Here is a 26,829-nt window from a genome sequence, read left to right on the forward strand (position 1 = left end):
GGGTACTTTTACTCTACTTTTAACACTTAAGTATATTTTGATATCAATGCTTTAGTACTTTTACTCAAGTACATTTTGAAGTATTTGAGTATTTCTAAATTGCAGTATCAATACTTTTACCTAAGTAAAATATTTGAGTGTTTTTTCCACCACTGATTATGCTGTAGGCCAAAATAAAAGTAAAAGATTTGAGCAATTTTGAAGAAAACAGCCGATCTACAGTACAAACTTACAAATCATCGTGATATAGAAATCGTTTGTAGTTAAGTGGTTAAATCATACAATGCTATTATGTGGTTTACACAGTTTTTGATTGATTGATTGATTGATTACTTTATTAACAAGATTGTTAACAGTAGCAGGTATACAGGTCTACGGTTATGCTAAAAGTATAACACAAAAAGACCCTGGGGGCTTGTTTCCATTGTGGTCCATTACTGTACTCAATTCATCAGCAAAGTGATCGTCATTGAAGGCTACTTTAGGTAAATCATTCTGCGCAGCACCTAGTGATAGCAGATATTTAAAGGACCACTTTCAACCTATCTTCATATGAATAGTCCTCACTAATACTCATTATAATATGGCAGCATTTCTGTCTGCTCACCCTGTGTCTCAGAGGAGGGCTGTGGACAGTTCAGAAACCTGCCTACCAGTGACGTCATCGGTAGGCAGGTTTGGTTTTAGGCTCTATGCACAGCAGCCATATTGGAAGGAAATTGGGCCTTAACATGTGCTACCAATGATACTAATGAAGGCTCTGTTCCATTTAGTGTAGCACAGTGGTTCTCAAACATTTTAATTTCAAGGACTTCCATAACTCTGAGAGTGTACAAATGGAACCAAATTACGGGTCCATTTGGTTCCATTTGTACACTCTCAGAGTTAGACACCCGTAAGTGGCCATTTGGAACCCATTCAAGGAACCATGAGGGGTCCCTGGACCACACTTTGAGACCAGAATGGAACATAGCCTTAATTAGTATTATATATATTGGTAACACCTGTTAAGGAAGTAAGAAGAGGCCCAATTTCTTTCTAATATGCCTGCTATGCATAGAGCCTATTTCAAACAAGATTTGATCTTATATTAATGCAAGAACAAGGGCATCTATATCAGCATTAGGGATGGGATGATAATCATTATCCTTTATGGTGATAAAAAATCCTATCGCAGAGATTTTAAGTTATCGTGAAATTGTCCTCCTTCACACACTAGGAGTAATTCTCTTTTGTTGAGCTGCAAATTCAGTAAAACTTCCAAAAGTAGCAGATCTACGCGTTGCAACACGTTGTGAGCTTGTAAATCGGCTATTTTTGGCGAACGTGCCCCCCCTCAGAATGGGGATGCTGGGGGGGTTCAAGTGGTTTAACAAAAGTGGCATTTTAAGTTTTAAGCATATTTTGATTATCGCGATAATATCATTAATCACAATTATTTTTGCCACAATAATCGTGACATCATTTTCATATCGTCCCAGCCTTAATAGCATGTTAACATGCTAACAGGAAGAAAGGCTGTGGAATCGTAATTGATGATGTCACTGGTAGGCAGGTTTCAGCCCTCCTCTGAGACACAGGGTGACTGGACAGAAATTGTACCACCTAATGATGAGCATTCATTTTGATTATGCGCACCAAATATCCTTTCGGGTCCATTTGTACACCCAGAGTTAACCTATAGACCTGTATAGGTCCATTTGGTTCCTAACTATCAATCGTTTTGCAGGGGACCCCCTGGAATCCTCTGGGGGTCCCCGGGCCCCACGTTGAGAACCACTGCTTACAGGGCTGGTGCAGGGTTTCTACCAGATGAAGTGTGGTAGTTGAATGGCACAAATGGAGAGAGGATCATTGCTGGCAAACAGTGAGAAAGTAGAATGACTACAACTTAAGGAGAAAAAAGAGATTTGTTTAGTTTTATTAAAGCCGGACAGATCATGCAGTACAGTCATGCAAATCCACCAAGACACCTAATGACCTTAAATAAAAGGAAATAAGGATATTCTCTAAGGAAAAATATATTGACCACACAACTGTTTCATAGATGACACCATAGATGACACCAATTACTGTTATTACATGGAGAGCCTGTCGATTTATCGGTTTGGCGATATTGGCTATTATTTGACTTTTTTGAAGTCCTCAGTGACCAGATTTTTAACCGTTAAAAATTAAAAAAGAAAAAAAAAACTTGCAAGCTTGCTACAGTATGTTTGAGCTTGAAGATTGACTGTTTTTAATTTTTGAATAGGGCTTAAGTGGTTAAATAAAATAAAAGTTCAGTTTATGTATGTACTTTTTTATGTGCTTGTTCATTGTATAATGAACAAGCTTCTATAATGTAGAAGTAAAATATTTGAAGTCTAATATCCTAATATCTTAATTAAAATATCAATCAAAAAAGTATTCATGATTTATTTACTTGTTTGCCTATGAGTTGATTTTCTCAAAATTCAAATTGATTTCAAGATTTTGCACCTTTTTCCCCCTATTTTTTTCTTCTTCTTTTATAAAATTGGATCGGCCCCAAAACTGTGTCATCTGTCAGGCTCTAGTTCTGTGTTCTTATGTTTACTGACCACTATGGAGATATTCTGACGGTGTGGAATGAACACTAACATGAACGAAATCCATAATGAACAACATGTGGATAAGGGCTGTCCTCTTCATCACAGCCAATGCCTTGTCACTCACAAACCATGTAAACCACTTAAATCTGGAGTTCCCCCAGGCAAGAGTCTATACTAGGCCCCCTCCTTTTGTCCCTTTACATCTATGCTGAAAATCACTGATTCACAAGTTTGTGTTGCGACGCGGCTATTTTCGTCGAATGTTCAACCCATTTGATTGTTGGCATCATCATACATAGAAAGTTAAACGACAATCTAGGATAAAAAAAAGAAAAAACACAGTAAAGTCATGGACTTATTTCCACTGTGGTCCCCTTACGCTGAATTAAAAAAAAAACATAGACATGGGTCCATTTTTGACGCTAATAGGGTTGATGTGATTAATCCAGGCACAAGTAGGACACATTCTCTTTTGTACCAGCCAACATTAGGGTTAATGCAACGCCACTTGCATGAAGAACAGAGATGAAGTTCCATGGCAGTCCCAGTCCTCTCCACATGGCAGGAGCAGGAGGCTCAGTGGAAGATGAAGTTCCACGGCGGTCCGGTCCGCTCCGCTACACACGGCAGGCAGGGCAGGAGGCTCAGTGGAAGTTGGTGACGTGACATTTGACGTCGTCCAGGCTCAGCACGGTGCCCTGGTCATTGTTGCTGCTGTGCGGCTTCTTCTCTGAGCAGCGACACAGCTTGTACTTCAACACCTGATAGGACAAAACGTACTTGAGACCAGTGGTGTAAAGTAACTAAGTACATTTACTTAAGTACTGTACTTGAGTAAAGTTTTGAGGTATTTGTACTTGACGGGAGTATTTCCAATTTCCAGTACTTTTACTTCTACCCCACTACATCTCAGAGGCAAATATTGTACTTTTACTCCACTACTTTTATTGTAAGTGTTACCAATTATACTAATTACGGTTGTGTTCCATTCATGGTCAAACAGAGTCAGGGTGCTGATATTGTGCATGTTCTCACTTGAAACACTCTGCTACACCAGTGGGTCTCAAAGTGTGGTCCAGGGACCCTTGTGGTTCATTGTGGTGGTTCCAAAGGGCCCCTTACGGTTGTGTAACTCTGAGAGTGTACACATGGAACCAAATGGGTCCATTTGCACACTCTGAGAGTTATAGTGGTTCTTGAAATTAAGAAGTCTGAGAACCACTGTGCTACTCTAAATGGAACAGAGCCTTCATTAGTGTCATTGGTAACACCTTAGAAGGAAGTAAGGAAGAGGCCCAGTTACTATCCAATATTGCCGGATGGTATCAAATGGGGATCCATGGCCTAATGCATATCAGGGGTCCTTAAAATAAAATGCTGGTTGCCTGTTTCTCTCCCGACCTGGCAACCTGGGGCTGCCATGCAGAGAGATAAGCAGCCCCAGCATTAGCTCGTTCTGTTATTAGCCGTTAGCTTCTCGGAGTTTTAGCGCCTGTTACATTATCATGGGACTCAACAATGAGTACTAGAAGCAAAAAAACAGACTTTGCATTTGTTAAAATAGGCGAATTTGGGCTATCCAGCATCCTACTATCATGCCAACGGTGGGGGTCGATAGGGGGATTTGTGGAGTCACACGATTTTCATTTCTACGTCGGTAAGTGATTTGACGCACATCAAACATAACACTTAAAATGACCGGATGTCTCCTTTAAAGGAGACACACCATGAATTAAAAAAAATATATTTGATATTTAATATATGGTGTACTGTATGTCCCTCAAACCATTTTCAAAAGGTTTGAGCCTAAATCAACACTCAGATATACTCATCCCAAGTCAATTCTCTCAGGCTTATAAAGCACTTTCAGCTGCAATAGCAAAACGTCCTGTTGGGCAGAGGGGTGCTACTGAGCAATTCTGTCTGTCAAAATACATGGGCAGAATGTTTCGTGATGTAAGCAAACATGCCATTCTGAGATGGCCTGTTCAGACACGCCCATTCTGAAAATCTCTGAAATGAGAATGAATGACTGAATGTTAAAAAAAAACAATTTTGGGGGGTACAAGAGACACTGGGGAGCCCAAAAACTACAAAAAAAATAAAAATAAAGTGAAATTCATGGTGTGTCTCCTTTAACCAATGAGCTAGACTGGCTGCTTGCCTTGCAAGGTCTCATAGACACACACGGCCGGAAGCGGAAGGCCTACAAATTCACGCCCACTTTTGACACTCGGGGTCCGTTAGAACGATGAACTGCAGCTCTCAATGCAATCTCTATGAGAGGCATTGTAAAATACCGTAATTTCACTGGTTAACTACTGAAGCTGTAGCGATTTTTTTTGTGTTCTAATAAACTGTCCCATTTGTTTAATTTATCCTTTTTAATGTCCCATATCTGTCATCTCGATATACTACCCACAATATACTATAATATATTCCATCAGTATGTCAAAACCGCTAGCATCGGAGAGTTAGAGTTTAAGTGGTCGCATGGTATATACGTCACGGACGCATCCCTTGAGGTTTTCAATACCCAGAAAACTGGCGAAAGTGTCCGTTTTCAATATGTTTTGGTCATTATCTCTGGAACAGAAGGTCCAATCTGCTCAATTCAAAGCTTGTTGGATGCATGACTTTGAGGACATTAAGCACACAATGACGGGAGGCATGCGTTAATCCGACAGACCTTTTCTCCGACTATGTGGCATCCGCGTGCGGTTAGGGTTAGGGTGCGGGTTTGGTTCGGGTTTACTGTTTAATGTCGGAGCACTGCGCTGTCGGAGGAATGCGCTGTCGGACTAACGTATTGCACCCCACAATGACACATTTTCGGGTTATTATTTTTTTTTAGGGGAGGCGAGCCTTAGTTGGGCAGGCAACCGCCTGTCCTGTCTCTACAGTGGGTACACCACTGGTCAGCGCTCGGCGCGCTCCGGGCTCGTAAAGGCAGTGATGTCACTGAAATGCGACAACTTGTCTGTCTGCCGTCTACCCTCTGCTGTGTTAACATTATGGGTAACTTGTTAAAGTGGCAAATTAAATGTGAAACACATCAACTATTAAGAAAACAAGAAGATATGTTGACAAAGACACTCCATACATTTGGAAACAATTTTTTATTTAAATCAATATCGTCTCCAGTTAATGTAGGAATATTTTAAAAGTAGGCTAACTCTCATATCCTCTCATAGGGAATGCATTGAGAGCTGCAGTTCATCATTCTAACGGACCCCGAGTAGTATCTCAAAAGTGGGCGTGAATTTGTAGGCCTTCCGTTTCCGCCCGTGTGTCTCTATACTCACATGTACAAGATGGTGGAGGGGGCGGAGCTATAGGTGATGTCCATTACAACCCAACTGGCACATTATTGATTTGGTTCACTTTCATTTAGGTGACATCATAAAGCAGGGGTCTTCAGCGTTTTTCATCATCAGGGGTTTGTGTAAAAAAAAAAAAAAACTCCCCTCAACACCACAATAAGCTCACAACGCTCTCAACACTATAATCTCACAACGCGTCGAGCTGAGACACGTTGTGAGATGGTCTATTTTCGGCGAATGTTCCCCTCCCAATACGGATGCTAAGGTTTAAGTTGTTAATGTAAAAATCACACCCAGTGTGAAGTGGGCGGTGTGTGGTCATCACAACATGACTCACTTTAAAAAAAGGATCGATGACTTTTTTTAAAGTCCATACTGCTATTCATAGGGCTGCACATGTGTCATGTGTTTCGCTAGCCAATCACAGTCCTGAATTTGCAAAGTCAGCCAATCACATTACAGTTAGTGGTGATGACACTAGCTGTAATGTGATTGGCTGATATGAAAAAAGTATCGATTTGCATTAACAATGGAAGGGTTAGGGGGTACACAAATTTTTTGGTCGGTGTCCAAAACTCACTTATAGGGGGCGGCTACACCGCCCCCCCCCCAAAAAAAAAAGTTCCTTCTAACATATAAAGCATCCTGTAGTAACTTTGAGGACCTCCTAGGGCTCCCGGACCCCCTGTTGAAGACCCATATGTTGGAACCGTTTTTTTGTGATTGCATATTGACTAAGTCCTTGGCTCCGTTTCATCATCAGTGTTTTGTGTAGAATGTATGTTTTTGTGCTGTTTGTTTGTTTGTTTACACATTATCTTTTCTATTAATATGTTGGATTTTCATATTAATGTGTATGTTCAGACATTTAACCATGTAAACCCTCAATACTTGACCTTAGGTTCTGTACTTGTATAATACTAGAGGGTCGGGGCGCTGCGCGCCCCTCCCCCCTAGCCGCTGCGCGGTGCTTTGTGTTTGTTGGTCTCTATAATATATAAAGCCATAATAGGAGATGTTCCCAATGGAGCTATGCCCAAATATGGAGTGTGTTGTCTGACCTCACTTGGGTCTCGTTGGTGAGCTATGCCCAAATATGGAGTGTGTTGTCTGACCTCACTTGGGTCTCGTTGGGCGGTTATATAAAGCCATAATAGGAGATGTTCCCAATGGAGCTATGCCCAAATATGGAGTGTGTTGTCTGACCTCACTTGGGTCTCGTTGGGCGGTGGTCGGCGATGACGCTAAGGAACAACATGGCCGACTGTAATGTTGTGAGTTTGTGTTGGCCGCAATTAATTATGCTGCGAGGGGGCAGATGTGTGCTGAGCAGTATGAAGTGGCCTACAGACTGCGCGTAGTAATTCTGCACGTTGTGGCGTGTCTTGTTAGTGACATTGATATGTTGTTTTTGTGTTTAGTCCCACACAGTGGCAGGGTTTTTTTGGGGGTTTTGGGTTTAGAAATGTATATAGTTTTTAGTGGTCTCCGTATATGGGCGTGTTAAGTTTGTGACGCCCATCCATGGTCCACACACCGTCCACAAATGTCAAAGTGGTCCCATATATGGGCATCTTACGTTTTTGACTACAATCGTCCACCCACCCACAAGGAAATGTTAATATGCTAGTCGGGCTTCTTCTGTCATTGACCATCTAATTATATAAACGACAAGTTACTTCCGCGCGCCGCTGACGCTATAGCCACAGCTCTGTAATCGAGTAAACACAACACGGACATAGCACATGTCCGTGTTGTGGTAGCCACGGCCGACTTTCACAATTTACGGGTGGCGTAGGGCACCCGTCATTGCTCACTCCACAGTTTCCACGTCGCAACATAATTTATTACACTCACCACATTTCGGACAAAACGGAAGGTGAATCACTTTCTTACCGTTTACCGTGCGCACCAGCGGGAGGCATGCGTTAATCCGACAGACCTTTTCTCCGACTATGTGGCATCCGCGTGCGGTTAGGGTTAGGGTGCGGGTTTGGTTCGGGTTTACTGTTTAATGTCGGAGCACTGCGCTGTCGGAGGAATGCGCTGTCGGACTAACGTATTGCACCCGCACCAGCGACACCGAACGGCGACGGGTTTCGCCGAAACAACACGAACGGCCGCCATTGAAACTCCACAGCTCTCTCCGTTGCCAGAATAAAACAACAGCAGCGCCTCCTTCACCTCCCCTTCACCGTGTCTTCTGCTTCCACGCTCAATTAAGGTGTCTACAATGCTAATACATTCACGCTCAACCTCACAATCATAAGCTTCTCCGTTTAGTGTTTCATTTGCGCGAGCGTGGAAAACAACTACAGCGCGCACCGTTACGGCATCTGCTAAGGGTAAACATCAGGGTTGCCAGGTTCAGGTTGGCATGCCAGGTTCTCTAAAAACAAGCGGCAGAAACAAGCAACCACCTTCATGAAAAAAAAAAACACCGAAGGGGTCCGCCATGTTACAGGGGGGTCCCCGCGCGTCCCAACACTCCACAGGATCCGCGGACCCCCTGCGGACCCCCTGCAACATAACAAATATAATTTCTTCTAATTTTTTTTTTCATTTTTTTTTCACTTTTCCACAGTTTTACTGCGGCGATTTGGGTACCCCAATATACACACGCCCACGCTGGGCCCCGTGTGCGGCTGGGGTTGAGGGGGGCATAGCCCCCCGAAACTCTAGTGTTGTAGAAACGTCTCGCGAAGCTCTGTGATCCAGCCAATAACCTTAGCTTAGCCAATAATAAACCCACACACACGTGTTGCCAACCACGTACATATTATGACCTTTTCCATGCTCCAATTAGGCCTCTTCCCTGCCTATCACTCAAGGTGTCTGACCTACCAGAGACGCCTATAGAACCGGTGCCATATAGAATGATGATGAGGAGTATATTTTTTAAATTACATAATTTAAGGTGGACAAACTTCATGTTTTTCTGGACAGGGACACCGTTCCCATCAACCCCCCGAGATCAGCGCGTCATGTTGACAGGAGAAATGATCAAAGGAGCAGAGTTTTCACTTTTGCATGTGCATGGACTGAAGAAAGGATAGAGTTTCTCAGTGAAGGTGCAGCCGGTGAAAGAGTAGAGGTGAACTCCGGTCTCCACGTCATAAAAGGAGACCAGACCCTCCTCATAATCCACAAACACTCCCACTTTCTGGACCTCCTCTCTTATAGGGAGGACGACATAAGGGTTAGCAAGAGCCTGGTACTCATTTCCTTCGCTCAACCTTATAGTCCAGTTCCCATTGTTGGGGCTCAGTGCAAACTCCTTCCTGTTCATGGACTCTCTGGCCACTCCTAAAATCCAGTTAGTCTTCCCTTTAACCTGAACCTCATAGTAAAACCTTCCTGAGAAGAAGTCTTGTTTTCCTAAGACACAGCCATATTTAGAGAATCTGTTGTTGTTGTCTGGGAGATTCTTCTTTACGAGTCCATTACTCACTTGTTTTCCATCCTCAGACAGGATGAGATTGGGATGTGCTGTATCAGGGTCCAGAGTTACATCCACTGAATATTTCTGGATCCATCTCAGATCAGCGTCATCCCACATCTTCATCTCTTGACTGAGTTTAATCTTCAGTGTCTCATCCAGCTGAGCCACAGCTGTCCTCACAGTTCCCACATGTGAAAACTGATGGACATTGACCGTTGTCCAGTCCTTGGTGGGTGGAGGGGTGTTGATGGATGTGAAGTTCTGGGGGAGGTGGTCTTTAGTGTGTGAGAGCTGCTTCAGCTCAGAGATTCTCTTCTCTAACTGAGAGATTTCCTGTTGCAGCTCTTTGATGAAGCCTTCAGCCTGTTTCTCTATTGTTTTCTGCTTCTCTTCAATCACACCAATGAGCTCAGCATGGCTTCTCTCCATACAGCTGATCAGAGCAGTGAAGACCTGCACGCTGTCTGCTATAACTCTGTCTGCTTCTTTCTTGCTAAGCTCCACTGAGTGTTTGACATCCTGAATCTTCACTATGCTGTCCTGGATCATCTGCTGAACCTCAGTCTCTGTCTTTCTTTCAAATTCCTCTTTCAACTTGTGCCTCCTGCACTGATCAGCCATCTCAGACATAACTTTATTAACAGAGAATTTTGGTCTCTTATTGAAGGTTTCCGTACAGAGTGGACACTGACACACATCCTTACTGTCCCAATAATGTGTGATACAGGTTTTACAGTAGTTATGTCCACATGGAGTGCTGATTGGATCAGTGAACACATCCAGACATATAGAGCACAGGAAGTCTTCTGCAGACAGGAGAATGCTGGCAGAAGCCATTTCTACACACAATAAAAGTGAATGTGTAAAACACTTCAACTTTGCTTAACTGTACGTTTCACAGTATCAGCAGTGGTGCTGGTGTGTCCTTCAACCGGTGATGTCTTGTTTTATGATCAGGGATGTTTAAGATGAGACTACATACAATATTGTAGATATCCTTCTACCTGTGCCCTAATAGTATCACTTTCAATCTGATAAAGACTCTTATCTTTGACCAAAGCCCCTCCCACTCGGTGTAATCAGTTTTTAAGTCAAGCTGACTGAAATCTCGCATCATTAAATATGTCAGTCTTGTCCAAATATGGAGTTGGCCTCCAAGTAAATCGTCACTGTCGGGCAGAAATCTTATACCTACATGTTTCAATGACAATGTCCTCACATCTATTTCTCACCTCCAATCTGACCGATATTTCTGAGTCATAGTGTCGGGGCTTTGTCAAACCCGTTGTACCTGTCCGTCTGTGTCCCTTTTCTGCCCATAATGGAGATCCCTAATGTCATTAATATATGCCATACCCTGTATATTGGCATGCCTATATATGGGCATAGCGGTCGGATCTGTGGCTCTGGACTACTGGATCTCCCATATATGCCTATATATGGGCATATCGGGCTTGTTTATGGTTATGTTTGAGCCATAGTGACATGCCAATAAATGGGCGTATCGGGTTTGTTAATGGTTATGTCTGAGTCAGAGTGACATGCCTATATATGCCTCAATTATGACTAAAACTAAATCAAGATTTGCTGTCAAAATCAACACGGTCTCCAATGTGTAACACCCATCTCTAGCCCACACAGAATAAGACTTGGGCACAGATCTCTGAGCGTCTGGCTACATGAGACTACAGGTAACAGTTTGGGTCACTTTATGTTATTGGAGTGGGCGACCTGATTCTAGTATGTAAGATATACCACTGCTTCTCAACGACAGGTCTGGGGACCAGAAGGGGTCCAAATGGTTCCTTATGGCTGGGTTAAATTAACACTGAAGATTTTGCAGTGTAGATCAGGGTCCCGGTAGTCTCGCGTGGCCAGACTGCTGCCTCCCACAATTTTCAAATGTTTCCAGTCATACAGTCTGGGACTCGGAAGCTCTGATCATGATTAAAATATAAAGTGGATGTGAAGCCTCCTCCCCACTTCTGTTTCGTCTTTACAGTCGCACAAATTTTGTATATTTAGCTTGATGCTAAGCAGAAATGGAAATTAAAAACATAAAATGTAAAGATATTTTAAAATATTTTTTCCTGAACGGAAGTGCCAGTTTCCTCTCTCGGATTTTGTGTGTGTGTGTGTGTGTGTGTGTGTGTGCGTGTGCGTGCGTGCGCACACAGTTTCATGTCAATCGGGCCAACGGTGCCGGGGATTAGCTTCTCACGGACAGACGGATGGACAGGGTGCAAAACATAGTCTCGGCCACGCCTTCGGCCACGGAGACAAACAAAAAAGGTGTCAAATGGGGGTCCGTGGCCTAATACATATCAAACTGGGGGTCCTTGAAATAAATAAAAAAGGTTGAGAATCACTGAACTAAACTATACCGGAACCCCAATCCACACTGTAAAATCCTCAGTGTTCATTTCACTCTAAAGAATGTAGAAATGTGTACACTCTCAAAGTTGCAGACCTGTAAGTGTCCATTTGGACCGCCTGTGGGCCCCGGACCAGACTTAGAGAACCAGTGAGCTATACAGGCTACTTGCCTTGGAAGGTCTCCTACTCACAAGTACAAGCTGGTGGAGGGGGTGGAGCTATACTGCCCTACAAAGCCAAAGTGCAGTAACTACGTTTTTGGACACACAAACTTATTTGTGTATCCCAAAGGTCAAATTAGCCTTTGTGATTTTGGGGGGTAAACAATTACCTCAAGAACAGATATACAATTAGTGTAAATATCATCCGATATCTCATTTGGCTGACCAGTTGAAACACTTTTAAACCCATGTATGTAACCCAATACATTTTACTGCACTTTGGCTTTGAAGGGCATTATAGGTGATGGTCCATAATGTCCATTACAACCCAGCTAGCACATTATTGATTTGTTTCACTTTCATTTAGGTGACATCATAAAGCAGGGGTCTTCAGCGTTTTTCATCATCAGTGTTTTGTGTAAAATATATGTTTTTGTTTCTGTTTGTTTACACATTATCTTTTCTATTCATAGAAACCGCCCTGTTTTCAGACCGTCATAATATCTTCCTTCACAGGTGTCACCAATAATACTAATTAAGGCTCTTTTCCATTTTGTGTGGCATAGTGGTTGTCTTATTTTAAAAGGCCCCCATAACTCTGAGAGTGTACAAATGGACCCTTACGGGTCCATTTGGTACACACCCACCATAAGGGGCCATTTGGGAACCAAAATGGTGTTTCTAGTGAGCCAACATGCACGATATTAGCACCCTGATCAGAATGGAACAGAGGCTTCATTAGCATCATTGGTAACACCTGTGAAGGAAGTAATTAGAGGCCCAATTTCTTTCCAATATGGCTGCTGTGCATAGAGCCTATTGACATTTATGTAATTTCTTCTTGTTAGGAAAGTAGACCACTGCCTGTTGGACACGGGCCTACTCGGGAACGATGCATAACAGGAATGTTTGCCCCACCCGGTTATGCAATACCTGTTATACCTGTCAGTTGTTGTGTGTAAACACACAATACAGTTTCAGTTAGTTATTGTTTTTTTTTCGGAAAGACTTGTTTTTATTTTAATATCGGTTAAAGGGGCACTTTATTTTCATATAATTGCTCCTCAATAATGCTTATTATAAGATGGCACCATTTCTGTCTACCCACTCTTTGTCTCATCGGTGGGCTGTGGACAGTTCAGAAACCTGCCCACCAGTGACATAATCGATGGGGATTCCAAGCTAATACAAATTGTTCTCGCATTAATGAAAATATATAATCATTTGAAACAAGATTTCAGAACATTTGAAATCTTGTTTGAAATGTGCAAACCTGCCCAGTGAGTAGACAGAAATGGTGCCATATCCTACTATAATTCTAGTAACCTCTGTGCGTTTGTAGTGGTGGTGGTGGTGAAGCTACCCGGTTCTCCCCACTGGCTGGACCAATTGCTCTGATTTTGCACACAGCCATTGACCATTACCATCTGAACTGAACTGTGAAGCCCGTTTTTCAATTTAATCAAATCTCAGCTTCTTATTAGCGTTTTTGTGTCAAAGAATGTCGTCCCATAGCTGCGGCTGCCCAGCTATGGGACGAACTGCCTCCCGGGTTGCCAGATCATGTGCGCATATCCCCCCACGGATGCGCTGCGCCGACCGGGTATGGTCTAGTTATAATAATAATTAGTGAGGACCAATTATATGAAGATAGGTTGAAAATGGGTGAAGTGGTCCTTTAACATATTGACTGCCAATCGCGTAGAGCTACGCAAACCTATTTAAAGCCGCCACGTGCCAGTCGCGTAGACCTACGCGAAGTGGTGTTTTTTTTATTTTTTCGGATATAAGTTCACATTGCACTTTTTAAAATTTTCGATACGGCACATTTCATTGTAGCACCACCGGAAACGGAATTATCCGGGATCCGGTTTTGCCGATCCCGTCGGCCTCCGTTCTAATGACGAAACTGAAACGCCATTTTCTCTTTGTAGTTTTTCTCCTCGCTGATCACTGTTTAGCCTAACATAAACCGTTCTAACTACAAGATGGCGACCGTGTTTATCACTGCTCGACGCAGACACATCGCGGATGTGTTTACAAACACTTTAATGATCGATCTTAAGGATTTTGACGAGGTCTATGGCGACGTGAAAAAAACAAAAACAACAATAAAATGTTGGCACTGGTGAGTACATTATGAGATTAACCTCTGGCATGGAATGTGTTAACTAAAATATTGTATTTTATTTAATTTTTTTCAATTCTATTCTTAGTTATTTAGTTAGTTTTAACTACAATAACCCTGTTGTATACACATCATCATATCTATATTAAAGGGATAGTTCACCCAACAAATGACTAATTTTCTATCAATTACACTGTGAAGCCTTGAATTCATGGAATCTTTTATGTTTTTGTTGCATCCCTAAGCCGGCCGAGTCTCATGGTTGGAGACTCAATGCAGACTCTTTGAGTCTCCTACCGGAGACTCCGCCGGTCATCAAATTATTGGCTTAGGAATGCGACAAAACCAAAAAGATCTCTGTGAATTCAAGGCTCCATGGTGTGAGTAATAGATAGAAAAAAAGTCAATTTGGGGGTGAACTATCCCTTTAACACATTCTCTATGAATCCTTACCTCATAAATGTAGTCAAACAGCTCCAGAATAGTGAGTATACTTGCTCCAATGAAAAGGCCCATCTGACCACCAATGTCCCCTGAAATAAGACAACTGTGTGAGCTTTGTGAGGAGCAGGGCTTCTCAACCTTCTGTCTCAAAGGTTCAACTGAACCCCCTAAGACTTTTTATTATAAATATATTTTCTTTTTGCACAACAGGATTACATTTTTTAATTGCAGTTTTAAAACATAGGCTACACATAGTGAACAATTACAACTCTCATTCTCACTTTAGACTTTAGTCTCACTTTTTATTAAAGAGGTGGTGCCATGGTTTTGCACTTTTTCTGTTTTTCATGTATCTATGAGGTTGATAGAACTTCATTAAGCCCCCTGGTGGTGTTTTTATTGTGTTTTATGTCTTCTCTGACTATTTTGAGTTTCTACCTGGAGGCTGAAACCTTGAGGGTCAAACGTGCCAATAGAAAAACAGGCCTCCCCCTCATTATCATAACACAACAGGTGTGGGCATGAGGAGGAGGAGCGACTAAGACAGGTGGGTGGTGCTAAGGTGGCGGAGGAGGAGCTAAGTTGACCAGTTAACCAGGTATACTTAATGAACTGGAGGCGTGTCCACATAAAAACATAATTTTAACAATTTCTGTACACTTTTTTGAAAAAAAAACTTCCTCCTAGTATAACCATAATACCTGATGATTATGTTTTAGGGGGGGAATCACTGAAAATCACGGCACCCTGTCTTTAAGGGGGGGGGGGGGAGGTTCCTCAACAAAACATTTCACCTGTGTTTACCTGCAGAAACACATTGCTGTTTTGATAGAGATGCTTTTTGACAACCAAAACAAACAGTGAAAACATTAAAATACAGCAAGAGGGCAGTGTGTATCTGCAGGTAAACACCACCACACTACTCCAGTGGCTGACGACTGCTGGTACAGTATAGAGCAGCGCTACTCAACATGCGGCCCCAACGCAGCGTCTCTGCGGCCCTTCATGGTCAACCCAAAAAAAAAAAATAATAATAATAATAATATATATATATATATATATATATATATATATATATATATATATATATATATATATATAACTAAAAGGAAAAACATAGCACCTTAAGAAGCAAACAAGCGAAACGCGTTGTGCAAATAAAGAAAGCAAAATCAGTCCTGGAGTTGTGCGGTCCCTTCTTTTGAAGGTTTTTCCTTTTAGTTATATACATCTCTTGCACTGACCTGCACCTCCAGTCGAGGTCTTACAAAGATGTGCACGAGTCTTATTTAGTTTATATATGTATGTATATATATATATACATACATACATACATACATACATACATACATACATACATACATACATACATACATGCATTTCCGTTCAAATATATGGGTTGCTTCCTCTTTTTTTCCAAAAACAAACAGACATACACAGGGGCGTCAATTGGGTATGGCAAGGTAGGGCAGGTGCCATACCTTGGCTCCAAAACATTTTTTTTTATAAAAAAAAAAGAAAAATCATGAATAGTAACCTAATGCAGGTGTAAGACCATTGTGTTTCTATTGTGTTATAACTGTTATAAACTATGCATTATACCATAGTTTTCTATGCATTTCGGGGGTTTTGGGGGGTTTGACCCCCCAAAATGTTTCGGTGTCCCTTATATTTCAATCTCTGGGAGTTGGCAACCCTAACCTTGCCATGCCTTAGATTTTGCTGTAACTGACGCCACTGAACATACACGCAAAATAAACAGGTACAGTGAAAAGAATATGATGTCAAAATGTACATTTTCTTATAACAATAGCAATGTGTAGTGTGTTACAAAATCCAAAATAGGACCGACATTTTTAGCTTGCGGCCCTTGGACTTTTGGTATTTTGCTGAGTGGCCCCTGAGCCATCTTAAGTTGAGTAGCCCTGGTATAGAGGGAGACGATGTGTAAAACATTTTATTCATGTTTTGCCATGTAAACACAGGGCAAAATGACTTATATGTCGTTTTCATTCTGAAGATGCACTCCCATGCATCTTCAGAATGAAAGCAGTTCATTAACACACTTGTCACAAACACGGCTGTGTTACCTAAAAGTCCGGCTACTTCGTACGCCTTCCTCTGCTCGATGGTCTCGTAGTTCAGAGCCTCGAAGAAGATGTCTAAGACCAGGATGTTGTCTCTGTTGAGAAAGAGTCAAGAGATTAATCCACTAAGACCGGGAACGCATCCGTGTCATTTTACGATGTCTTTGGCTATTCAAAAATAGCAGATATACAAGCAGAATACTACACAAGTAAGACGCGCGAACGCGGGAAGCGAACGCAGCTTGAAAATAACAATAAGAAGAATAGAAAGGAATGAGCAATTGTAGAGAAGTGGTGTTTTCAACTTGCCATCCGGCCTGAAATATGCACAAATTACATGTGCATTCTTAGATATCCCAATAGATGAACTCGTGTAGATGCTTTTAGATGTGTTATTTTTGACTGTAGCTGCTATATTTCTCTCAGAGGAGTGTAATTAGTCACCCAGGGGCAGGCGGATTTCAGTCACACTGTAGCACTCTGAGATCTGTCAGCAGCCAATGAGAGCGTGAGTCACATGGGGGCGTGGCTGCACACAGGCAGTGCACACAGACAGACACACACGCACAACCCGAGCAGGGTTTCATAGTAAGCTCCACTTGCGCGGAGGCGCGCCTTCGGCGCGTCTCCTTCCGCTGCGTTCGCAACCATGCGCTCATAGCACGGCACCACCGAGTGCCGTGCTATGAGCGCATGGTGTAGTATTCTGAAATGAATGATGACACTTGCGCGATCGGTATTCTATCACTTCTTTGTCGTTTGCAAGTCACATCACTGTTTGCATGAGTGAATTAACCTTGTGATACTGCCTGTCTGTCTGTCTGTCTGCTGCTTGGAACTGGTGGAGCTGTGGAGGGGGGAGGGGGGAGTAGGCCTGTAACAATTATTGCATAATCGTCTAATCGCAATTATTTGAGATGATCGCTATAAGTTTTGCACAATCGTCATGATCGTTTCCATGTTGAAAAAATTTCACACATTTTCAAATATTAAAAAGGCAGAAATGGCAGATCTGCAAGCTTACAACGTGTCACAAAGTGACGCGTTGTAAGCTTGTAGATCAGCTATTTCTGCTATTTTTTACATGTATAAAATTATTAAATATGTCAATAATTTCTTTGTATATTTCAGTTATTTGTCATATCTGCCCCAGGTGTGCATTTTTTTTATTACAAAGCCTAAAAGGCTTCATATGTTCAGCTCACCTCTCTGCTCTCCCCTATTGTTGAACAGTCAAGTTAATGCAAGTAAAACCAGTCAGACACACTACAAAATGCTACCAAATAAACCACCATCAGTGCTGCAGTTTTGAGGAAATAAGGTGATAAATGCGTGCTATTTTGTGTTATATGTAGCTGTTGATATTTCATGAAGGCAAAAAAAGGAGCTATATAAGGAGCCATTTGCTTGTAGATCTGCTGTTTTTGAAAACATGTGAAAGTGTGTGCAAATCTTATATTGTTTTAAAGCGAACATCTTTGCTCCTGACTGGAGGTCACTGGAACAAAATATTTTGAGATGGGGATGTGTACATCAGTTTTTTGAAAAAACTTCAGAGAAAGCTTGCCTGCATGGAGCGGCAATTGGGTCTGCACCGGCCCTGACCACTGCTATGAATAATAACTCACGCGATGTACTGCTCTGTCTTGTTGTACTTCTTGGCGAGGTACTTGGCGGAGGCCTTGCTGGGGATCTTCACGAAGCTCAGCTCCTTGCTGTAGCGGGTCATGTTGCACGGAGTCTCACACACACAGAAGTCGTTGTCTCTCTCCACCAGGAAGTCTGTATAGGCAGTGGTGGAAAAGGTACTCACATTACTTTTTTACTTACGTAAAAGTATCAATACTGCAATGTAGAAATACTCCGTTACGAGTAAAAGTCCGGAATTCAAAATCTACTTGAGTAAAAGTACAAAAGTATTGGCATCACTTCAAGTACCGAAAGTAGAAAGTACTCATTATGCAGAATGTCCCGTTTCACAAGTTTTCAAATGTATGAAATCTATACAAATGTTTTGAAAATAGTGTGCGTGCGTGAGGCAGAAACCTTCGTCGGGCAGAAATGTTCATATTTTAACTTTTTGTGCTTTTTAGTAAATCAACGCCCTATACTTGATCATACTACAGCGTCACACAAAAGTAGCAAATCTACAAGCTCGGAACAACCTAGCCCTGGTTCAGAGCGTTAGTGAGTAAGTGGAAGACCCAGGGCCCACCTTCTCTGTAAAATACACTTTTTGGTTAGAAAATAAAATGTCAGCGAGACGGAAATTATTTGTATTTACTCCACAGTGCCCTCTACAGATTTTGGTTAATGGTAAGTTCAAATCCTCCAGATCTGTACAGGGCACTGTGGAGTAAATACAAATAATTTCCGTCTCGCTGACATATTTTATTTTCTGCCCAAAAAGTGTATTTTACAGAGTAGGTGGGGTGCTGAGAGGCTTCCCACCTCCGAGAATAGACTTTCAACAACACAAAACAGCCTTTGCTTCGGTGTGTAGCGAAATGGTTTTGTTTATTTTCACTACTCTTGAGCACTCGCAGGGCAGTGGAATTCCTTGTATAAGCGCAGAGCCATGGGTCTTCCAGGGCGTTAGAGGGAACTCACTAACGCTCTGAACCAGGGCTAGGAACAACCCTGACAGAGACGATAGGCATTCAGTAGAGATGGCTGCCTTACCGAGAGCAGGATCGGCACACTCTTTGTAAAGCTCGGGGGTGCAGTAAGGTGCATCACCTGAACAAACACAACAATGAGGGTTCATATCAGAAAACATGTTCAATAACAGAGTTTACACACCAAACACAATACCTCAACAATAACCAAAACTCTCTCTAGCTCTAATTAACCCATTCAATCCGGGAACACATCTGTGTCATGTTAGATTTCTTTTGGCTATTCAAAAATAATAGATATAAGAGCTGCGGCCATAGCTGAGTAGGGGCGGCCATAGCTGAGTGGTTAGTGAGCCCGCCTGGGGAGCCAGACCCCTAGTTGTCCCAGGTACGATTCTGGGCCATGACAGCAATGTGTCGATGTGTGTTTCCTTGAGCAAGACTCTTCACCCCTAATTGCTCCCCGGGCGCCAATGGAGGGAGAAGGCTGCCCACTGCTCCTACTGTAGTTGTTATAGGATGGGTTAAAAGCAGAGGACGAATTTCACGCTATGTGCATATATATATATACACATAATGTGACAGAATAACACCCCAAAGGAGTGGGGACTATTCTATTCTATTCTATTCTAGCTTGTACAGTAGATCTGATATTTTTGAAAAATAAATAAATAAATGTGCAAATCTAATGTTTTGTAAATCCTAGCCGTTTTTTGAAAAAAAAACGTATGTTTGCTATATCAGTGGTTCTCAAAGTTTTTCATGTCAAGGACCCCCAAAATGATATGTATTTGAACAATGAACCCCATCTCAAAATATTTTGTTCCAGGGACCCCCAGAAGCAAATATTTGAATTAAAGCTGTGATACAGCACAAACTAGTGAAACTAGAAATGATGAAAAAAAACAAAAAACGAGCAGACACAATTTGAATGGGAACACTATAACATTGAAGATAGACTCGTTCCGAGCCTTTTCTCATCTCCGAGGAGAACAGCCTGTTCACAAGCTAATGCAGAGCGTGTCTATAGGGGGGCGGGACTTCTGTCGTACATATTTGCCCCGGAAACTATATTTTTCAACCAATCACAACACTCGTTTCATTCACAGTGAATGTAAACAGATTTGTAAAGCGTCAACGTCATTTCCTTGGGCAATACTTCTGCCACATTCTGGTACTTCCGTTTAGACACTCAACCGGCTATAGTCTTGCCCAGGTGACGTTGAAGCTGAAAATGGGTTGTGTGTGTCCTGATTGGATGAAATTGGTGTTACACCTGAAAACATATTTTCTGTTTAGTAACGAGCTGGAGAGACATGGAGAGACCCCTGTTACTGAACAAACAGTCAATTATAACTATCAGAATATAGAACTTTTTTAACAACAAATGTATAACTTTTAAGATAACAGCTTTCTTACCAGGCATATGCACCATGCGACAGTTGCAGTTGTCCACCAAGTAGCGCGTTTCACAGTCGATGCGGCACGCTGTGATGCTGTACGTCTCAAAGAAGTCTGAGTCCATTGGAGTCACTTTACAGTCTCCCCAGGGTGGGGGCAGGTATATGAGCTGGAACAGAGAATATTTGTCAAATATACTGTACATCATGTTCTCCAGGGTGGGGGGCAGGTATATGAGCTATAGAACACACCATCAACTGCATCATCAAATATACTGTATCCGGTAGGGTCGGGGAAAATAAATTAGCCGGCCGCGATCCTCCATTCCAGAGCTATGGCCGCTTGAATGTGGCTTTTACGTCCTTGGCAGAATTGTCATTTGGACGAAGCATTGGAAAGGTATAAGCAATGGCTTATGGGAGAAGTATTTCCTTCATTCTTAAAATATGTACACAGTCTTTTTTTGAGTTTTCCAATTATTTTTATAAAACAAGTATTAAAAACCTAGCAAGTTGCAACTAGTTGCGTAGGTGTGCACTGGGCTTTAATATGAGGATTGACGGAAACGTGTTTCTGTAAACGTTTGCACAGACTTCTCACGACGTCCCCGCTTGTTGATATCAGGTTGCCATGGTTACGCAATATTTCCAATCCGAGTACTTGGGCGGGGCGGAGCCACATATTTGGGCAAGAAATACGTCACTGGGACAGTTCCTAGTTAACCTGTTTGAAGTTGTTTTTACATTCCAGTTCTCACACTTCATTCTCAGTGCGTAGAAATGGCGTCTGCCAGCGTACTTCATTCTGAAGAGACGTTCCTGTGTTCTATCTGTATGGACGTGTTCACTGATCCAATCACCACTCCATGTGGACACAACTACTGCACAACCTGTATCACACATTACTGGGACAGTAAGGATGTGTGTCAGTGTCCACTCTGTAACAGAAGATTCGATAAGAGACCAGAAGTTTATGTCAATACTTTTGTTTCTGAGATGGTTCAAGACTTCAGGAGGCACAAGTTGAAAGAGGAATTTGAAAGAAAGACAGAGGCTGAGGTTCAGCAGATGATCCAAGAGAGACAATCGAAGATTCAGGAGGTCAAACACTCAGTAGAGCTCAGCAGGAAAGGCGCAGACAGAGTTATAGCAGACAGTGAGCAGGTCCTCACTGCTCTGATCAGCTGTGTTGAGCAAATCCAGGCTGAGGTCACTGCTGTGATTGAAGAGAAGAAACTGGCAGAAGGCTACATCAAGGGCTGCAACAGGAAATCACTCAGTTAGAGAAGAGAATCTCTGAGCTGAAACAGCTCTCACACAAAGACCACCTCCACCTTCTCCAGAACTTCACATCCATAAACATCCCTCCACCCACCAAGGACTGGACAACACTCACTGTCTGCCTGCCTTCATATGTGGGAACTTTGAATACTTTGTTTCGGCTGGTGAAGATGCTCAGTCAAGAGATAGAAGCTGGGAGGGGCACGGTGGCACAGTCGGTAGCACGGGGGAGCAGTCGGTAGCACTGTCGCCTCACAGCTAGAAGGTCCTGGGTTCGATTCCCACCGGGGACGCTGTGGGCGCTGGGGTCTTCTCCTCCGCGTCATAGCGCCCATACCCTAGGTGGGGGTGGCGAAAGGGCCTACTCTGTGTGGAGTTTGCATGTTCTCCCCGTGTCTCCTAGGGTAGTTAATACCCTCACAAAAACATGTAGTAATCCTGGTCGCTATACCTCCTCCCTCCCCCATGACAGCTGGGGCGCCTGATGGAGGGGAAAGGAACTGGTTGGAATAACGTGTTCCTTCCACGCGCTACGTCCAACCAGGGGAAACTCTCCCCTGTCAGGTGACAAGAAGGTCAGATGGCTCTCATGCATTGAAGGAGGCATGAGCTCGGCTCTGGGCTCCCTAGGCTGGCGGGGGGGGGGGGGGGGGGGGGTGTAGTGCCTAGGATTATTACTTAGATAATTGGCACCGGGTGAAAAAGGGTTACAGAAATCGTGAGATAAAAAAAACAAAACAAAAAAGAGATGTGTGATGTTGAGCTGTGGACAGCCGCCTATCCAAACAACCCTACGCTGGGCACCGCACTCCCTCAAGTCCTCACCGATACACATGGCGAGTTTGAAGTCCGTCGGTCCCACATATACAAATGTCCATATATGGGCATAGTGGTCGGATCGGCGGCTCTGAACAACTGGATCTCCATATATATATATATGCCAGAGTCAGAGTGCCCATTGTACCAGTCTGTCTGACTGTGTCCCTTTTATGCCCATTGTCTATGATGTCAAATGAATGACACCAGCATACTCCATATGGGGATATGCAGATTCATTGATATTCATTGGAGATCCGACCGACTTCCCACTCGGCGCATCACGTCCTTGGTCCTCGTCAATACGCATTTAGCCTGGAATCCAGACTGATTCGCTCCATTCAGCTGACTTTTTTTTTTTGCTCAGACTAGCCTCTCAAGAACAACTTTCCTTACGTCACCTGTGACGTCGGCACGTCATAGCTGATTGGATAGTGCTCAACGAATCACAGTAAGATAGGAAGTGGTTTGAATTTCACATTGGAAGGCTCCGATCCGTCCCACCCATAGACCAATCAGAAACCGTGGCGACTTTGCTTGTAGATCTGCTACTTGGCTATTTTTGTATTTGAATCCTTAAAAGTAACAGTTTTGGACATATGAGGTTCAATGTTTCTCAGGCCAAGATGAAGCAGGGACCCCCACTACATATTGATAAAATTGTGTTGCATATTCAACTTTTTCATTGATTTCATAGAAATCAAGAAATACAAACCCATCTGTTCCTATTGTTTTCTACAGAAAACAGGGTACAAACCCATACGCACCCTCTGTTCCTGTTAGAAAACAGGGTACAAACCTGTATGTACCCTCTGTTCCTGTTGTTTACTACAGAAAAAGGGGTAAAAACCCATACATACCCTCTGTTCCTGTTGTTTACTACAGAAAAAGGGGTAAAAACCCATACATACCCTCTGTTCCTGTTGTTTACTACAGAAAACGGGGTACAGACCCATACGTACCCTCTGTTCCTATTGTTAGAAAACGGGGTACAAACCCGTACACTTACCCTCTGTTCCTGTTGTTTACTACAGAAAACGGGGTACAAACCCGTACACGTACCCTCTGTTCCTGTTGTTTACTACAGAAAACGGGGTACAAACCTGTACACTTACCCTCTGTTCCTGTTGTTTACTACAGAAAACGGGTACACACCTGTACACTTACCCTCTGTTCCTGTTGTTTACTACAGAAAACGGGTACAAACCCGTACACTTACCCTCTGTTCCTGGCAGGACACAAATGTCTGGAAGCCGGGTGCCACTCCGAAGCCCAGCTGGTCGATGAAGGAGGGCTCGTCCTGACTGTGGATCTGAACTTTGATCCCAGCTTCAAACGATGTCTCATCTGTCAGGACAGCAAACACAGACCTGGGATCAGCACATGATTCCTCCATGGGTTATTCATTCATCCAGGGTCGGATTCATCGATATTATACTGTACATGTACGGTAGATACCAGTGGTGGAAAAAGTACTTAAGTAAAAGCATCAATACTGCAATGTAGAAATACTCTGTTACAAGCAAAAGTCCGGAATTCTAAATTTAGTTGAGTAAAAGTACAAAAGTATTGCCATCTACAAGCTCACAACGTTGTGAGCTTGTAGATCTGCTATTTTCAGAGCTCAAGTCTGGTAAACTGGACCAGACTGACCTGTTTCTCCCCAGATGGGCAGGTATTCATCCTGCTGGATGTCCAGCATGAGCTCCAGGCCGTTCCCCATCCCTCCCTTGGTGGTGATGAGTGGAGGCCGACCCTCTGAACCAGCGTTGAAGGTGTAGCATTTACCATAACGAGTGAACACCTGAAAGAACAGTTAGGAACATCAGTCACTGAGCAGTTCAGTTAGAACTGTGTTTCACAGTTTTTATGGGTTTTTATGGGTCACGGGGTGAATATCCCTTTTTTTGGTTTCCTAAATTCTATTGCGATTATTTCAAATGATTTTTTTTCCCATACATAAAAACGTTTTCCCAAATAATTTCATGAATAAAAGAAAAATAAAGGAGTGAAAATAGTATAGCAGCCCTACAGCTCACAACACGTTGCAATGTGACCCCTTGTGAGCTTGTAGATCTGCTATTTTAGATCACTAGTTTTGGCCACAGGGAGACGATCACATTTATTTCTTTTGTGTCTTGAGCTAAAACGTTTAGGAACCACTGAGTTAGAACATCAATCACTGAATTGATTTTTTTCCCCAGAAAACCTTTCTTTGGTTCATAACCGTCCCATCCACTGGGGGTCAGTGTTAAGGTGTGTGTGTGTGTGTGTGTGTGTGTGTGTGTGTGTGTGTGTGTGTGTGTGTGTGTGTGTGTGTGTGTGTGTGTGTGTGTGTGTGTGTGTGTGTGTGTGTGTGTGTGTGTGTGTGTGTGTGTGTGTGTGTGTGTGTGTGTGTGTGTGTGTGTGTGTGTGTGTGTGTGTGTGTGTGTGTGTGTGTGTGTGTGTGTGTGTGTGTGTGTGTGTGTGTGCGTGTGTGTGCGTGCGTGCGCGAAGGAAACAGAAAGACAGTGTGTGTATGAGAGAGAGAGCTAAATTGAGAGATAGACAGAGAGAGGAGAGCGAGAGAACGGGGAGAGTCGCCTTACGAGAGAGAGAGGTTCAGTGAGGGGACAGAGACAGACAGGCAGATATATGGCAGTGAGACAGGCAGGGGAGGTGATTCCTCATTCTCTAGCATGTTCCTTATGCCACTTATAATGGACCTGATGTTACCATGGTTACCCCACATCCCAGTTAGCGGAGAGGAGGGGAGGAGAGAACGTTAATTTTTAAGGAAGATCAAGAATCAGCTTCAAGCAGCAGCATGTTTAAACAGCCAGGACCTTTGGACTCCCTCTGGCGTGTTTAAACAGCCATCCAGGACCAGACAGTTACTGTAATTAATAATCAGTGTCTGTATGAAATGTCTCAATATTGATGGTTCTTTGAGATAATTCAAACAGGAGGATCAAGGCCACGGCCTGAAGCGTTTGGGAACGCTTGCAGTAGTCAATAACGTTTCTACGGTAAGAGATGTACACAGTTATTCCACCAGAGGGGAAGACTTTGTACTTGGCAGATTCAAAAGCTGTATGGGAAAGGACTCCGTTTTTATCTCCGCCAGGCCGGAAGGGCCAAAGGCAAGGGGTTTTCGGCAGTGGTGGAAAGAGACTAAGTACAGACTTAGGCCTAAGTACAATTTTGAGGTATTTGTACTTTACTTGAGTATTTCCAATTTCCAATACTTTTACTTCTACTCCACTACATCTCAGAGGCAAATATCATACTTTTACTCCACTACAATTATTTGCAAACCTTCGTTACTAGTTACTTTTCAGATATAATTATGAAACATACATTAACCACTTTAGCCCTAGTTTATACAAAGGCTATTTGAAAATAGCCGATCTACAAGCTCACAACGTGTCGCGATGTGACGCATTCTGAGCTTGTAGATCTGCTATTTTCAAACATTCTAGTACTTTTACTTTTGGTACTTTAAGTATATTTTGATGCCAATACTTTTGTACTTTTACTCAAGTAACATTTTGAAAACAGGTCTTTTACTTGTAACAGAGTATTTTTATATTGCGGTATTGCTACTTTTACTTAAGTAAAATATCTGAGTACTTCTTCCACCACTGGTTTTCGGTTCTATGAGTCTGTCTGTCACTTTCCTATACTCTCTCTCTCTCTCTCTCTCTCTCTCTCTCTCTCTCTCTCTCTCTCTCTCTCTCTCTCTCTCTCTCTCTCTCTCTCTCTCTCTCTCTCTCTCTCTCTCTCTCTCTCTCTCTCTCTCTCCACGTTTCAAATGAGGCACAGTAGCGACCACACCAGAAGGGGAAACCCTTTAGCACACCGTTTAGCGTTAGCCAAAAATGTGTAATAGTACTTATACATTATGTCTTTGCAGTCACCGCGGTAATGTCCCTATTCCCACCACCGTCATGCTAATATGTCATTTTCTTGCCATGTACATCCCAAACAAAACATTAATACCCATGCTATCGCCTTAACGTCTATAAACAACAATTCTGCGTGACCAAAAGTGAGGTTGCCAGATTCTGCGAGAAAAACAAGCAACCAGGTCTATGAAAAGAAGCTCAAAAAAAGGATCCGTTAAGCGCTAGAGTGGTCTAAGAAAACTATCCCTAAATAGGCGAGCAAATAAGCCCTAAATCGCTTACAAAATAAGCAC

General features: G+C 42.8%; 2 protein-coding genes across 2 annotated transcripts in view; both read right to left on the reverse strand.

The window, feature by feature from the left end:
- Window positions 1–3,206: 3,206 nt before the first annotated feature.
- LOC311054056 (acid-sensing ion channel 1-like) overlaps window positions 3,207–26,829 on the reverse strand; it is a gene marked incomplete at its 5' end in the record, with an annotated part of 138,388 nt that continues 114,765 nt past the window's right edge. Inside the window, 8 exons of the mRNA XM_084069936.1 lie at window positions 3,207–3,334; window positions 14,457–14,536; window positions 16,538–16,629; window positions 18,163–18,316; window positions 19,217–19,273; window positions 20,572–20,722; window positions 23,869–23,996; window positions 24,303–24,453. Coding sequence (XP_083926062.1) covers window positions 3,218–3,334; window positions 14,457–14,536; window positions 16,538–16,629; window positions 18,163–18,316; window positions 19,217–19,273; window positions 20,572–20,722; window positions 23,869–23,996; window positions 24,303–24,453 — 930 coding nt within the window. The 3' untranslated portion in view covers window positions 3,207–3,217. The remainder of the gene's footprint in view (window positions 3,335–14,456; window positions 14,537–16,537; window positions 16,630–18,162; window positions 18,317–19,216; window positions 19,274–20,571; window positions 20,723–23,868; window positions 23,997–24,302; window positions 24,454–26,829) is intronic.
- On the reverse strand, window positions 8,871–10,175 carry LOC311053222 (zinc finger protein RFP-like; the record flags this gene model as incomplete). Its single annotated transcript, XM_084068680.1, has 1 exon — window positions 8,871–10,175. One exon carries the CDS (start codon window positions 10,173–10,175, stop codon window positions 8,871–8,873), a length of 1,305 nt encoding a protein of 434 aa, XP_083924806.1.

Source organism: Gymnoscopelus microlampas, assembly GCF_963454915.1.
Source record: "Gymnoscopelus microlampas genome assembly, chromosome: 10".
Classification (NCBI taxonomy): domain Eukaryota; kingdom Metazoa; phylum Chordata; class Actinopteri; order Myctophiformes; family Myctophidae; genus Gymnoscopelus; species Gymnoscopelus microlampas.